We start from the raw sequence: 16,247 nt of genomic DNA, 5'->3' as shown, positions 1-16,247 counted from the left end.
ATTACTGTGTTTGCCCACCCTTCACCTTTTCTTTTCTTTTTTTTTTTTTTTTTAACATTTATTCATTTTTTGAGAGACAGAGAGAGAGCGCGAGCAGGGGGAGGGGCAGAGAGAGAGGGAGACACAGATTCCGAAGCAGGCACCAGGCTCCGAGCTGTCAGCACAGAGCCCGACGCGGGGCTCAAACTCACCAACTGAGGGATCGTGACCTGAGCCAAAGTCAGATGCTTAACCAACTGAGCCACCCAGGCGCCCCAGCCCTTCACCTTTTCAGATCATCTCTTCATATTCCTCCAACCTCCTTCAATTTTCCTGTGGCTGCAAACACCACAGCTGGCAGGATACCTTCTTTCACTGGATGGCTGCCACAACGTGCCAGGGTCAAGAGACCGCAAACTCAATGTCCTGACTTCCCTAGCTGTCCTAGTGCTACCATTGGTCTACCAGTCTCTGGAGGCTACACTTCTGCTGCTTATCTTTGATTCCTTCCTCTCCCTTATAGCAACTCCTACCTGGGAGTTTCTGTGAGGTTTACACAAGAGAAGGCATGTAAACCATTTAGCACCCAGCGCCTGACATAGAATGAGTACTCCACAGTGTAAGCTATTATTATCAGTTAATATCTTATTATTCACAGTGAATCAATAAGTAACCCGCTCCTGTATCTCCCTCTTCATGTCTTTCAGAACTGTCCACCCCACATCCCTGCTTTCCATTCTCACTGCTGCCTCCCTTATCCAGGCCCCTTACCTCCCATCTGGACCAGAGATGGAAACTCCAAGCCAGTCTCCTCATCTCCAGCCTCTAGTCCCACTTCCTAATTTATCTGGGATAGAAGATCCAGGTAGAGCTAATGAAAAGCTAACTTGGATGGTATCATTCGGTTCCTCAGAAAAGTCAGTGCTCTCCTCCTGGCTGGCTTGCAGGCCAAGCCTTCCTGCCGGCCCCACCCTGCATTTCCAGCCTTGTCTCCCATAACCGTAACCGTGCTCCAGCCAGACTGGATAGGAGATCTCTGCAAAGTCTCCCGCCTCTCCCATGACCATCCCTTTGTGGATACCATTCTCTCAGTCTGGGAAGTCCCCACTGGCCACACATGGAAATGCTGCTCATCCTCCTAAGCCCCCTTCTTCCCTGAAGCCACTTTTTTTGTTTCTGCCTTTTCCTTCTTTGAGCCCCCACCGCCCCTGCATTATCTCCCTCTCATAGACCTTGTATTTTCCTCATAGGACCTCATCCAGTGCTAAGTAGAGGGCACTCAATAAATGTTTGTTGAACACCTTTCTGAACACCTTTCTCCCGTTAAGGGGAGAGACACCTCTCTGTTGTGTGGGGCCTATTCTCTGGCAGGGGAGAGATCAGGCACAGGATTACTTTGGTCCAATCTTCACACTGTCTCACCCCTTAAATTCCCCAGCTAGCATCTTCTCAGTATAATTTGACGGTGTGCACTTCCTCATTCTGCCTTTTTCCTTCTCTAATTCCAAGCGACTTTCACTTACCTACCCCAAAGCACTACCTGTCCCCGCCTTTGTCATTTCCCCAAATTTAACTGCTCTCTTGTACAGAACGGTGCTCCTGGACTAAAACCTTGAAGGGAATTGCTCTTCTTCAAGGTCTGATGTGTCTCAGGGCACACAAGCAAGCCCTGCAGTTAAAAGTGTCATGAAATGGACTGATAAGTAGCCAGAAGCAGAATGCTGTGTATACACAAATGGCCCTGCATTGCAGGATGCAGTTTGGGAGTTCGAGCAAGAATTGTTTATTAAAATGCATGAGCTTACCGCAGCTTTACGGAGGAGATAACATACTTAACAGTCACTGGTAGAGCACTGCATCAGAGAATAGGAATTTTATGTGGATCTAAGTGAGTCTTTTGAAGTATTTTTTGATTCTTTTCATTAGGCAGGTTGAAGCCATCTTTAAGGCCGTGTCGCTGGCATTAAAAGATGCACATTATATGTCAGCAACTACAGTATAATGCATTCATTTTGTGTGAGCACAGTGAAAACACTTTGGAACACAGTTTATTTTGCAGAAAGACTGAATTAACCCTTCAACTGCTGTCCCATGCCACAGAACCGCCAATCCCGTCTCACGCCGTTGCGTTTGCTTATCATTATGTTCTTCCGCCTGTTTATGTACTAAGGATAAATTAAGTAAACAGAAGAAAATAAAGTGGGAAAGCGAGTGGCTTCTATGTGCACTCAAGCCTGTGAGGTGGGTGTCCCCACCCAGGCCTTACAGAGGAAGAAGGGAAATATCTAGCCTGAATCATGGGATCCAGAAGCTTCTCAAACCCCAGGGGTGTGCCATCTCCCTCTGTAACTGAATTGCTTGGCCAGCCTTGTGCTATTTTTGTATTTCTCCAGTGCAGACCACTTTGTACCTGACTGCTTATCAACACCCCGCCCACGTCTTAGTCAAGAGAGGCCTGGACCCTTCAGTTTTGTTGACTGCTGCTGGAGGCTAACCAGAGTTTTCCTTCCCTGTCTGTTCCAGTGGTTTCCCCTCACTTTGGGAAGAAAGAAAAATAGGGCTGGACTACCTGTACTTGGGGACAAGGAGGTAGCATGGCAGCATGGAATCGTCCATCAGCGGGGCCAGACAGCCTTTGCTTCGGCTCCCAGCATTACCACTTTGCAGCAAATGGGCCCGGGCAAGTTATGTGGTACTTCGTGGGTCGGTTTTCTTCTCTATGAAATAGCGGTGATGTCCCCGTCCTGGGGTGGCATGGCGCACGGTAGGTACTTAACCAGTGTTGGTTCCATCCCACTACACCTTCCCCCAAATGCTATTCACACTCGGGAGAAATCCAGACATTTGAGCACGAGGAAGCGTTCCCTATATCCCTCTACCTTTCTCCTTTCCTCACCCCCAAGCCAAGCCTCACAAACGTGTCTTCTCCCTCTCTCCTCTCTGCCAACCTCCTCACCCTCTCAGGGCCAGATCTCAAGAAAGCCCAGGAATCTCCAGGGGAACCAGTCTTCCTCCTCTCGTCCGGTGGAGGCTCACAGGCTCATCCCTGTGGGCTGAGGGCAGAGGACCCAACTGGAGTTACAATACATTATTACCTCTCTGGAGAGCAGGAGGGGCAGAGAGAGGAGCCCACAGGTGTTTTTCCCAGTCTTCTGCCTATTCCATTTCACCACATTGCCCCCACCCAGGCATTCTCAAGGTGGTGATCTGGGTGCTAACGTCTTGAGGAACCACCCAGGTCAAGGTGCAGAGCCTGTCAGAGGCAGGTGGGGGAAGGGACTGACTAGGTGTGGGCTGTGTGGTACTCTTTGTTAAAAGATATTTATTTAGCCGGAGGACTATCTCGAACTCGGTCTATCTCAGTGAGTGAGTCACTTACTGGAAACTGTAAACACAGGTGTAATATTGGCCTGCGTAAGACCTGGATGTCCGAGGGAGGTGGAAGACCAGCTCTGTCCAGTTCAACCGTTCATTCTATATCCAGAACACCGAAGTTCCTAGAGGTTAAGCCATTGGCCTGAGTGAGGCTTAGTCCAGGGACCGAGGGGATCTGGAATCCGAGGTCGGGATTCCCAGCCCGGCTCCCTCGCGCCCCACCCTCCTCCCGCCCGCTACAGCGATGGACAATCCCGGTGCCCACGCAGCTTTCGGGACCGGTCTGGGATCCCGACCTCATTATTCCCCTCCTGACCCCTGGCTTTCTAGGCTTCCCCTCTCCGGCTCTCGTGCCTTCCCCGCCCCCCGAGTCTCGCAGAGCCGGCTGGATGAAGGGATGCCGGACACCTATGATACCTCTACAGACATTGTAGTAAGAGCCAGGCTGCCGGCACCGAGAGTCGCCGTGGCAGAGGCGCGCACCGCGGTCTCCGGGGAGGGGGCAAGCCGGGGCCCCGCTCGCGGGTCGGACGGCGCCCAGTCCCGGGCCAGGGGCGGGGCCTCGCGGCCGGGAGCGGACGGGCGGGTGGGCGCGGGTGGGAGGGGCGGGGCGGGGAGAGTTTGGACGACTCGGGGCTGAGAGCCTCAGCCCGCCGGCGGGGAGCCGGAGGCGCGCGGGCCCGGGTAGGGGGTGGGGGCGCGGGGAGGCGGCGTAACCGGAGGCGGAGGGGGCGGAGCCGCGCTCGCAGCTGCCACCCGGCCTCCGGGCCCAGGCAGAGGACACCCGCCCGCGGCCGGGCACGCACTGCGCGCGCTCACTCTCCAAACAATGCTCCGAGGCGCCCGGCCGGGCGGCTGGCTTCTCGGCGACCGACGGCGAGGCCGGGGGAGCGCGGCCCCGAGGTGAGCCCGCGACGCTTTCTCCAAATCCGGCCTCTTTTTGTCTGGCAAACGTGGCCGCAGAGGGGAGCTCCGGGGGAGCGCTGCGGTCGCCGAGAGGGCGATTCCCTGTCGGCGTCCCCCGGGGTGACAGGCGGCCGCTCGGGGAGGGTGGAGCGTCCGGACCGCGTGCGCCGGGGCTTGTGCTCCAGGTGCAGGCACGGAGCCCGGAGCACACGGGAGCCGGAGGGCTGTTTTCGATTCATTCGAGCATCGCGCTTTTTAAAACGGGGAAACTTTCCTTCGAGTTCGGGGAGGGGACACCGACTGTTGTGCTGGTCTTGCTGGTCTTGCTGTTCAGTCTGGGGCAGGGGACCCGAGCGCTTTGCGAGTTGCTAGGGGGGACACTTCATTTCCGCGGCAGCCGTATTGTCAAAGGAGCAGAGGGAGAGGCCGTTCAGGGATCCCGGGGGTGATGGTTTGGGGCCGCAGGATAGCGGCCGCTGGCGCTGCCCCGGGTTAGATGCCAGCCTCCGAGTCTCTGGAGGGAACGAGATGATGCCTCTCTCCCGAGCCTTCTGAAAGAGGGCGTACCGTGGGCATGTTCTTAACCTTTGCGTGTGCTGCTCGTGTTCCCAGCCGGACACACGCGCGCGCGCACGCACACACACACACACACACACACACACACACACAAACAAGCACACCAGGAGAAAATAGAACCTCTCCACCTCTCCGCTTTCAGGTCCTGTAAATAGGAATGGAGGCAGGGCCCGCTGTGTTTATTTTTCTCAGGTAAAGCTCAGCCAGCAAGGACATGGCTTTGCAGAACTGGATAGGAAAGCCCAAAGGTCTAGGGGCCAGGAATTTTGCAATGCCATCAGTGCAGAGTCAGGTTCCACGGACCTTACTGATCACTGGCCTGATCCGTGGTAGCAACCTTTTCCCGTTTTGAGAGGGACATTTGACAGGAAGCCCTGGGGAATTGTGCAGTGACTTTGCCATCCCGTTGTCCTGTGGAATTCGGCCATCCTCCTTACTGGTTTAGACTGTAGTAGCTCTAACCCATGAAAATCACATTGCTACCGCTGAGATGAGATTGCGTACGTAGCATTGGAGACGGAAAAAATAAAATGAAAAGTTGGGCGAATGTCACGACTTACCCTCTGAGGGGTGGGGGAAGGAGGGTGTTAAGAGTGTCACTTTGTTCTTTCTGCCTGGGCAACCCTTGCCAGTGGAGTATTGAAAACCAGACACTTTCCGTACTTACTTTTCTTTTCCACTGTTGCATTAATTTAACGGTATGTATACATTTATCAGGTGAGTGTTTTTTGGAATTCTGTCACTTCGGGGTGAGGCACGAACAGCCTTTGATGCAAGCATGAAGGGGTATTTAGAGCCAAAAGGTTTAATTTTACAGATCTGGCCGTCATTCTTCAGATTCTTTTGGAAATGGGATGGGAGTGTGTCTGACAACTTCAGTCTTGCAAATTGCAGCCACAAATCTAGTGCAGAAGTTTGCAGAGGCAAAGATGTTTTATCACGACTTGGATCAGAAAGAATGCTGGGATCTTTTTCTAATCTTGCCCTGCTACCTCCCACTGAACTGGGGGAATTTGCATAATTCTGGGGGCCGCCTCCCTTCGGAGGTAAGGAACGTGGGCAGGAAGGTACCATTCCCAGGCTGTGGAGAGTTGGCACAGGGAGGCGAAGCGACGTTCCTGGTTTGTGAGCGCCACTTGAGTTTTTCACCATCTTTCACAGAAAACAAATAGGGGATAATTCCAGGCATGGAGCTCCCCAGACAGAACTGGGAAAGCATCTTTTCTGGCTTGACAGGACGGTAAATTCTGTTTGCTGTGACTGAGAAACCAGTTGTAACAGGATGCAGTGAGTCAGTGATGGTGGAAGGCTAGCACTTCATTCTGTTCTCTTCTTCAAAGACTGCCCCTAAAAACCTTTGCGTCTCTGAGCAGTCGTGTCGGTGAGAGTTGTGCCCACATCAGAGAATTTCAGAGCTGGGCCTAGGAGCGAAGAGAGGGTGCACAGGCTGTGGCCAGGGTTCTGAGGGAAGCTTCCCACTCATCAGTAATCCAGAGCCTACCCGAAGTCCCAGGGCGGTGGTGGGCCATCGGCGACAAGGAGTGGGGACCTCTGGCACCAAGCAGACATGACAAGTTTGTGCTCGCAGTTGCCTGTTGGGGAGGAAATGAAATGTGACCTCCCCGGACTGCCTCTTTGTGAATCTGTGGTAGCCCCGAGGAAGTGGTTGGACACCCACCTCCACAGTTAACTCAGCCTTATAAGGAGCTGCAGGAACGCAGAAGGGACCACAGAGAACTGGTCTTTAAGCTTTCTTCCCTACTGTCATCAGGGTGGGGGGGGGGGCCGCGGGGCTCGGGAGCCTCTGACTGTAGTAAAAGGGAGACTGTTTTTCTCTGTGGCCAGGAAGCCTGTCGGCTCCCTAAGAAAGGACCAGCTCCTCACCTTGGGGCAGGGATCTGGAGACTTGCTCTCCGAACACCACTGTGCTTCCTCCCCTTTTTCCTCCTTGCAAGATTTAGCAGCTGAGCCTAAAGCTCTCGGTGGCTCAAAATTATGGGAGGAAGAAAAATCCTTGCTATCCTCCTCTGCTTGTTGAAGCTTAGTGACCTCTTCTGGGGAACTTGGTGAGGAATGAACCTGCTACTGGGGTGTATTTAGGGGAGGAGAAGAACCTAACCCACAATCATCTTAAAGAGAGGGATGCATAGGACCCACCAACAGTTGCTGAAAGACAAATACTTGTGTATTTCAGAGTGTTCATTTAGCTTAGTGAGGCAGTGGCTTTGCGGGGAACTTTGGAGGGAAAGGAGGTGAATTTAGCGCCAGTGCTTGCTGAATAAGCACCCCTGTCTGTGAGTGCGTGTGGGACAACAGAAAGAGAGCACTTTCCAAAACGATTCAGGAGTGGGCTCCTGGCTCAGTCTACCTGGTTAGTCCTGTTGATAGTTTAAGTTTGTTTGTTTGTTTGTTTATTTATTTATTTATTTTTGAGAGAGAGAGAGAGAGAGAGCATGCGAGAGAGCGCACAAGCAGGGGAGAGGCAGAGGGAGAGGGAAACAGAATCTGAAGCAGGCTCTGGGCTCTGAGCCTTCAGCCCAGAGCCTGACGCAGGGCTGAGACTCACAAAGCATGAGATCATGACCTGAGCCGAAATCAAGAGTCGGATGCTTAATCAACTGAGCCACCCAGGTGCCCCTAAAGCTTTTTTTATTAAAAAGAATTTTTTTTGTTGTTTTTAATGTTTATTTTTGAGTAAGAGAGACAGAGGGTGAGCAGGGGAGGGGCAGAGAGAGAGGGAGACACAGAATCCGAAGCAGGCTCCAGGCTCTGAACTGTCAGCACAGAGCCCGACGCAGGGCTTGAACCCACAAACCACGGGATCATGACCTGAGCCGAAGTCGGACACCTAACTGACTGAGCCACTCAGGCACCCCTGTCTTGGTAGTTTAGAAGGTATCAGCCTCAAAGCAAGTTCTCACTGGAGGACAGTGGAGAGCAAACCCTAGGGTAAAACTCCCTATTGGATGAGAATCTGTTCACCTTCGATTTATGAGGATTATTTTCTCATGAACACCCTCCTTATGAGGAGCTCAGTTCATTTAAGTGAGCAGAGAAGAGCAATGAGCAGCAAACAGATAATGGCCAGCAACTCTGTCTGATGAAGGACATGATGAGGTGAGGGGTTGCCCACACAGTTGGCCTCGCTTTCCGAAACCACCAACCCCCCTATGTCTATGGATGAATCTTAGTTTATGCCATTGCCATTGTTTTTTTTCCATCTGTGAGGTTTTTTTTTTTACTTATTTATTTAAGTAATCTCTACACCCAGTGTGGGGCTCGAACTCACGACCCTGAGATCAGGAGTCGAATGCTCTTCGGCTGAGCCAGCCAGGCTCCCCTCTATCCGTAAATAGGGATAACAGCTACCTGCGGGGTGTTATTCAAGCTAATTGGTTAATATCTGCAAACTTCTGAGCTCATCTTGAATGGGCGAATTTGCTAGGTGCTAGGGGCAAACTCTGTGCTCAGTTTGACTGTCAGAGACACCTCTCTCAACAAGCTGACTGCCTCACCTCCTAGGGCTATCATAGGGAAAAATAACTGTGATAATCTCTTCCCTCTGTTCTGTTCTACCAGTGACCCTTAGACCACAGGGCTGTGGTGGTCAGGCATTTCTTTTTCTGTTTTCCCCCCCTTGACCTGCAGCCCCTGCTCTGTTGACCTCACTGAGCACTGGGTTGAATAACTTATATTTAGTAAGGAGAGGAAGGCAGATTCCCCAGATGCCAGACCTCCTGACACAGTTCCCCCGAGGGGCAGGCCGGCACCACACCTCTCCCCTTTCTCCTGCATTTAGTCTCCACCTGCCCAGAAGCACCATTAGAGCACTGGTCTCCGGGCGCAGGCCTGCCTGCTTGCTCAGTCCTTGGTTACAGATTGTGGCCTGTCCTCCGGAAGCCACCGTTTTTACTTGCAGAATTACTTTGTAGTTCTTGTCCCAAGCTCTAGACACCCCAGCAGCAGGGAATGCATGGAAGACAGGGCAGTTCCTCATCTAAAACCCTATGTGATTTCTTCCTGCCACAGTCCCCAAACCTCAGCGCTCGGGACTTCAGGGGACTGAAATGTCCACTATGCTCTGTACTCCTGTATCAGAGTTGCGTTTAGTTTTTACAGCTTCTGATAAGGCCGCACCACTGCAGAGTGACTACGAGCCTTAGGACAAATAGGTGAGGGTCTCAGAAGAAATGGAATGCTAATCTTGACCTTTTCTTCTCCCTTTTTCCTCTTCCCTCCCCTTCCTACTCCCCATTCAAATAATTAGACTCTAGGGTAATGCAGCCATCCTCTGGCCGCGTGGATCTCTGATCAGGCAGATCCCTGCCATTCCCGGGAGCCGCTCTGTGCCCCGCATCTGCCTCCCATAAGACCACGCCAGAGAGCTGGGCACAAGATGAGCCAGCACACTGTCTGCTCAAGATGCACCAGACCGTCCGACTGAGCCCCGCGAGCCCAAAAATGTCTGCGTGCAGTGACTTTGTGGAGCACATCTGGAAGCCCGGGTCCTGCAAGAACTGCTTCTGCCTGAGAAGTGACCACCAGCTGGCACCCGGCCATCCCCAGCCGCGAGCAGGCAGCCTGCCCCCTCCACCTCGCCTGCCCCCCAGGGCGGAGACCTGCCGCCAGGAAGATGACGCTGTGAACAGCTCCCCCTACTCCAAGCCCACCATCGCCGTGAAGCCCACCATGATGAGCTCAGACACCTCTGACGTGTGGACAGAGGCGAACCTGAGCGCCGAAGTCTCGCAGGTGAGGCTGACGAACCCGTGTGGTATTTTTACAGGGGCCGCTCCTGTTGTAACGCTTGGTGACTGGCTGGCAGCCAGGGAGAGCTGTTGGAGCAAGACTTCTGCAGGACAGAATGGCTTCCCGTCAGCTCGCCCCATGACTGTCCCGTCCTGACTGCTGCCCTCCTTTCCAGCTGTCCCTTTAGGCCAAGAACCATCAATCCAGTCCCTCAAGTTGAAATGCAGACTGGGTTAATTATTTATCTGGGGACACACCCAAATGAAGCTTTTTTTTTTTTTTTTAAGTTAAAAAATGTTTTAGTTGATAATTAAAAATATATATGCAAGTAGGGGTAATTGTATAACCAACGCCCTGCATCCCACTGTCCTTCACCATGAGTGTCAACAGACCAACTCATGACCGGGTCTGGTCTTGCTTCCTCTCCACCCCCACCTCCACCCTGCCTTCCCTGTGATTTTGAAGCAAATCCCAGATATCACATCATTTCCGTACATGTCTTAAAAGATAAAGTCTTCTTAAAACATAGAACTGCAATACCAAGATCGCCCTTAAAATATTAGCAGTAGTTCCTTCATATCCAGTTCCCAGCCGGCGTTCAAATTTCCAGCTGCGAACGTTGGATTTTAGCAACTTTGACCTGGGATAACTAAAGACGGTCACATCCCTAGAGATTAGCCTGTTCTGCTCATCCCACAGGTCACCCTTACAAAGGTGTAGTTATTTAGAGGCCGTGCAGAGCCCGCTGCCTCTAGACGTGTCTAAGATGCTGTCAGTCAGTCTAGGACATTCTCAAACTGCTTGGGACTTGTTTGACCTTTCTGTCTAGTCTAGTTTTCCTAAACCATCATGGTGGGTGGATCAGGAAGGGTGCGCGAGCCTATGTAAAATCAGAGGTCAGTTTTATATCGGAGGTGGCTTAACTGAAGAGAGGCACTTCCTGTGGTTGCACGTAGCTCCATGTCCCTGCTCTATTTGTCGTAAGCCAGTCACACCCACTCGCCAGGCTACGTTCACTACCTTCAGCCTTCACAGACGTAAGCCAAGGACTCTTTCAGTTCAGAATCATCTTGGAAAGGAAGCAAATGCAAGCCCTACTTTGAGGCTGCTTCTAAAAGTTTGGGGGCAGGGAGAGACTTTTTTTTTTTTAAGTTTATTTTTATTTATTTTTTTTGAGAAACAGGTAGAAAGCAAGCAGGGGAGGGGCAGAGAAAGAAGGAGACAGGATCCCAAACAGGCTCCACACTGTCAGCACAGAGTCCGATGCGGGGCTTGAACTCACGAACGTGAGATCATGACCTGAGCCTTAACCGACCGAGCCACCCAGGCACCCCGGGGCAGGGGGAGACTTTAGAAGGGAAGGACGAGGGGACCGTGACTTCAGGGATGGGAATGAGCAGTCCACATCTCTGTCTCCTAGTTCAACTAGTCCGGCCACTTACGTAGGCTTGGGCCCAGGTCATTGGCAAAGCCCAGAGAGCAGCGAGGGGGCTGGGACCCAGCTCAGAAACCACCCCTCACTCTCTTGCCCCACCGCCCAGCCAAGGTATTTTAAAAAGCCTTAAGACTTCGGTTTCTTCGGGAATGTACTGTGGCATGGTTATCAAAAAACTAACAAACACGGAGCGAAAATTAAACTCAAAACTCTCTTTTCAAAGCTCTTAGGAGAACTTACCTCATCAGGCAATTTTGAGGGAGAAGGCAGAATGTTCCTTTTCAGGGTTTTTCCTTCCCCTACCCCACAGATTTAAGCCAAAAGAATGACAGCCCCCGGGGAGGGAAGCACGGCTGGGTGTCTGGGAAGGCCAGTGGCTTCGTGGGTGTGACAAGGAGGAGAGGCTGTGGGGCGATCAGAGGGGGAGGCGTGCTGGAGAGCTTCCTCGCTGCAGCACAGAAGACCGTTCACAATGTCATGGCACTTCCCTCTCACTTTTTCTCTCTTCCTTTTTTCTCTGACAAGGTCTAATGTAAGTCTTTTAACCTTGGGGCTGTGTAGGTCATCTGGAGACGAGCCCCCGGCAAGCTCCCCCTCCCGAAGCAGGACGACGTGCCGATAGTTTACCTGGGCAGCTTCCGTGGCGTCCAGAAGCCTGCCGGGCCCTCCGTCTCCGCAGATGGCCACTCTCGCTGCCCCCCTGCGTATGCCATGGTTGGTCTGCACAGCCTCGAGGCCCGGGGGGAGCGGAGCACTGCCTTCCACCCACTGAGTTTCCCCAATGAGAAGGGGGGGCGAGAAGATAAACCCGTGTTTCCCTACCAGGAGCTGACCTCCACTCAGGAGAGCTTCCGCCAGAAAGTGGCTGCCTTTGCCGGGATGACATCTGGCTGTCACAAGGGCGCCGGGCCCTGCCCCTCTCCACAGCCGCTGCGGGAGTCCCTGGCCTCGGAGGATGACAGCGATCAAAGGTGCTCGCCTTCAGGGGACAGCGAGGGGGGGGAATACTGCTCCATCCTGGATTGTTGCCCCGGGAGCCCCAGGGCTGCGGCCACCTCACAGGCTACGAGTTCTCGGTGCAGGCCTGGCGGAGGGGACTGCCCAGCAGTGTGCTGGGGGCAGGCAGTGTGTGAGGGGTCCACTGAGGAGCAGAAGCGGGTTGTGAGCTTCCCGAGGGAGTGCTGTAGCCAGGGCCCCGCGGAGAACCCTCCCCGCCTGGGTCCCAAGAAGCTGTCCCTGCCCTCAGAGGCGGCCGGTTCTTCAGACGGCCTCTCCTGTGGGAGTCCCAGCAGCGGGGCCAGCAGCCCCTTCGCCCCCCATCTTGAGAGTGATTACTGCTCCCTCATGAAGGAACCTGTGCCAGGGAAGCAGCAGGACGCTGGCTCGAACAGGTGCCTTGGACTGACTGGGGAGCCCCAGCCTCCAGCCCACCCCAGGGAGGCTGTACAGCCTGAACCCATCTATGCTGAGAGCACCAAGAGGAAGAAGGCGGTTCCAGCGCCTCCTAAGCCACAGGCCACAGCGGAACATGCAGCAGCAGCTGCTCGGGGCCAGGGCCAGGTACGGACAGCTAATGCCTGGGCTCCGAAAGCGCCATCTGGCTGGGGCCGGGACAGGGAAGGCCCAGATAAGGTTCCCCAGGTGGCAGCCACCATCACGGTCATGGCAGCCCATCCGGAAGAGGACCGCCGGACAATCTACCTGAGCAGCCCCGACTCTGCAGTGGGGGTGCAGTGGCCACGCGGGCCCCTGAGCCAGGACTCAGAGGCAGGTGAAGAGGAGACTTCAGCTGGCCAGGGGCTGAGCTCCAGAGAAAGCCACCGCCGCGACGCGAGTGAGAACACACCCAAGGGGAAGCCTGCCATTCCCCCCAAGCTGTCCAAGAGTAGCCCCGGAGGGTCCCCAGTGTCGCCATCTGCCTCCCCACTCTCTGACCTCAGCGAGGGGAGCGCTGGGGGTGGTCCTGGACCCCAGGCTTTAGCCGGGGGCCCCACTGACTCTGCCTCCTCCTGCCGGGCCAATGGCGTCGCCACCAATGACTCTGTCTGGTGCCACCCACCTGCCGCCACTGCCTCAGCCTTGGACCAGCGGCGGCCCCGGTACCAGACTGGGGCCTGGAGTCGTCAGTGCCGGATAGAGGAAGAGGAGGAGGTGGAGCAGGAGTTGTTGAGTCAAAGCTGGGGACGAGAGATGGAAAACGGCGCCACAGACCCCTCAAACTCCTCTGCCTGGCACCGTCTCCGCCCCACAGACGGCTCCTCTGGGCAGAGCAGCAAAGTCGGGACCGGGATGAGCAAATCGGCCTCTTTTGCCTTTGAGTTCCCCAAGGACAGAAGTGGGATTGAAGTGTTCTCACCTCCTCCACCGCCTCCAAAGTCGAGGTGAGTATGACTGTCTGTGTGTAAGTCGGGCTCGTTCCAGAGGACTGGGGGAGGGCTCTTCTAGAAACCTGTGCTGTTGCCCCCCTACCAGGAGCCCTCGGGCCCAAGCTCTGGGTCTGGCACTCTGGGCACCAAGTATCTGCCCAAAGGCCTTGTGCCTTTATGTAAATTTCTAAGTTGATGTTTGTGCTCAGCAAAAAGACCCACAGGCTGTACCCTGCCTGGGACTGGCTATTTGAAATAAATCTTTGCAAGAAGCACCGCTAAACTGTCCCTCTTCTGATGCTTGTAGTTTTATAAGCTGGTACTCTTTTCCTCCCCATCTCTCTGGAGTGTCTTTAGCAGACTTTTCTAGGGAAAACCCTGAGATTCTCCGTTTATTTAAACATGCAGAAGAATGCCAAAGGAGGCTATGCTGCAGAATTTGGAGAGGCAAAGAGATGGGGAGGCCCGTGGGCAATGCCAAATGTGTGCTCCAGAAACAGGCCTTGGAGCCAAGAGCCAAATAGTAGGAGGCTCTGTGCACGGTTGGTAACCTTTAGATGTGGGCTTTTATGGAGGAAAAAAAGTAGTTTCATTTTAGCGTGCTGAAACTCACAGCTTTGTCCACCGCTTTGCTGCTGTCTCCTGCCAGTTTAAAGTACCTTTCAAAGGCCTAAGGTAAATAAATGCCTTTTTTAAAGGTATTGAGTTGTGCATGGAATTTAAATTCTGGAAGAAAAAAAAAATGTCCTTCTTCGAGCAAAACTGATTCCTATCAGGGAAAGGAGAAGCCTGCTGTTTTTTAAAAAATGACAGCCTTTCCAAACAGACTTTCTCTAGCGGTGTCATTTCCAGGGATTCTGTTTCAGCTTACGTGCCTCCGGGTTGATGTCAGAAGCAGGGAAACTGACCACAGAGAGATGCAGCTGTGAATACTTGACTTTGAACATCAAGGCGTCTCAGGCTATGATGCTCTCTAACATGGGCTTTTTCAGTGACCACTACTTTGTTCTGGTATTGCGCTAGCCACCTGCCAGTGGTATAGACATCCTCAGGTGATTGCAGACTCTCTTTGGCTATAGTTTTAACTTCCTGAGTGAATAAGGGATCCAGCAGCTAAGAATAGCTCCCGTTTATATGGTACTTACTATGGGTCAGGCCTGGATGTAAGGGAATTAGACATATTAATTCATTTGATCCTCAGAACAGCCCTAGGAGATAGGGATTACCATCCCCAATTTACAGATGACAAAACAGAGATAGAAGGAGCTGAAGTCACCTGCCAAAATTACACAGCTGTACCTGCTCCTAAATACATAGGGTGCTTCAGCAGGTGTAGGAAGTGAACAAGACATCTGTCTGCCTCCGGCCTGGGTTGGTTAGTGAGAAGCATGGGCTTTGAACTTGATCAGAAAATCAAGTTTATAATGCATCTGTCTCATCTATGGGCTGAGTGATCTTGAGCAAGCCACTTGCCATGACTGAGCCTTCCTAAAATTGGATGGTAATAACAATACTTTTATAACACCCTGTTGCTGAAAGACTCAAATGAGATGAACAGAATCCAGCAGAGGGTATAGTTATGTAGGCAAAAGCCACCTGGAGCTCTTGACTGTGGCAGGGACACCCACACCCTATAGGAAACTTCTGGCCCAATCCCAGGCACCCACCTGAACACCCCCTCATTCCTCAGAGAAGAAAGTAAACCTTTCTCATGTAAGAATTAAGGGCTTGGAGGAATCCAGTCACCATAGCAACATAACTCAGGGTTTGCATTAGCATCTGGGTTGAGATCTGAGGTTTTTGGCCCAGTTTATAGGATAAAACCATTGGATTGTACATAGCTCAAACCAGGTGGGAATCTCAGAGGTCCTGGGTTCCAGCTCTTAAAAACAAAAAACAAACAAAAAAAGTTGTTAGTTTAAGGGCTTTTAGGAAAAAAAGTCTGGGAAATAAATTTGGCTTAAGGGAGCCCAGAAAAGAGAAAAGAGCATCTGGTACTATTTAAAATAAAACAAACTCGTGTATATTTTCATTTGGGGAAGATTTTTTAATCATTACTGACATGTCTTGAGTCATCATGTCTCCCTCATGAGGAGATAAGAGGACAGGCTTGGGACCATAAGCTGATTTTTAATTCTGGAACTCAGTACTTCTGAATCCTTCTGAGGAGGGTGCCAGAAACCCCCAGTCTTCAAATCTGGCAGGTCAGGGTGATGGCAAATTGGACCATTAATGAGAATACAGCCCACAGTTGATGCAGGACCAATACCAGTAGCACAGTGGTAACTATGTTAGGCTGATGTCAGTTTCCAAGATGGAAGATGTTAGAAGGTCTTTGAATGACATTCAAGGTTAACTTACTTTCTTTCCATGGGCCATTTGCTAATAGGTCCTATTTCTAAGAATCAGCCTCACTTTCAAGCAAAGAGAACAAATCTCATGAGGTGTATTAAATACACTCGACCCTCTAGAGAAAGGGGTTGTTTCATGCAGGACAGTGTTACTTTTCACTTACGTTTACTTAGTTCCTTCTGCTTTCTTGGACTATTCTGGAAGAACACAATCATTTTCTGGTTTGCCTGTGGTCCTGTTTTACAAAATTGTGGCTTGGAGGGGAAAAAAAAAAAAAAAAAAAAGATGTTGAGAATGACCTGACTTTCCTGTGGTCTTATTTTGGATGTTTGGCCGTAGCTTGTCTGTCTGTCTGAGATATTGTCCTCCGTAAACTCCCATTAGGGTTCTGGAGAAAACTCTTGCTGTAATGTCATGTAGGACTTATTTCCCACAGGTTTGTCTCCTAACCAGAAGTACCTGTCAATCTTCACCTTTGAACTCTGCCCTAAACTGGGGCACTAAATCAT

At 52.2% G+C, this 16,247-nt stretch overlaps 1 protein-coding gene across 2 annotated transcripts in view; it reads left to right on the top strand.

Moving 5' to 3' along the window:
- Positions 1 to 4,091: 4,091 nt before the first annotated feature.
- Positions 4,092 to 16,247, top strand: part of PRAG1 (PEAK1 related, kinase-activating pseudokinase 1) — a 51,723-nt gene continuing 39,567 nt past the window's right edge. Inside the window, exons 1-3 of one of the 2 annotated variants that reach the window (XM_040490133.1) lie at positions 4,092 to 4,257; positions 9,104 to 9,588; positions 11,582 to 13,401. In XM_040490133.1, coding sequence (XP_040346067.1) covers positions 9,259 to 9,588; positions 11,582 to 13,401 — 2,150 coding nt within the window. In that variant the 5' untranslated portion in view covers positions 4,092 to 4,257; positions 9,104 to 9,258. Of the gene's footprint in view, positions 4,258 to 9,103; positions 9,589 to 11,545; positions 13,402 to 16,247 lie in introns of those variants that run through there. The other variant, XM_040490134.1, reaches the window with a different exon arrangement.

This window comes from Herpailurus yagouaroundi, unplaced genomic scaffold, assembly GCF_014898765.1.
Source record: "Herpailurus yagouaroundi ecotype Mexico unplaced genomic scaffold, PumYag 181, whole genome shotgun sequence".
Lineage (NCBI taxonomy): Eukaryota > Metazoa > Chordata > Mammalia > Carnivora > Felidae > Herpailurus > Herpailurus yagouaroundi.
Note: the sequence above shows the minus strand (reverse complement) of the source record. Positions and strands in the feature narration are given on the sequence as shown.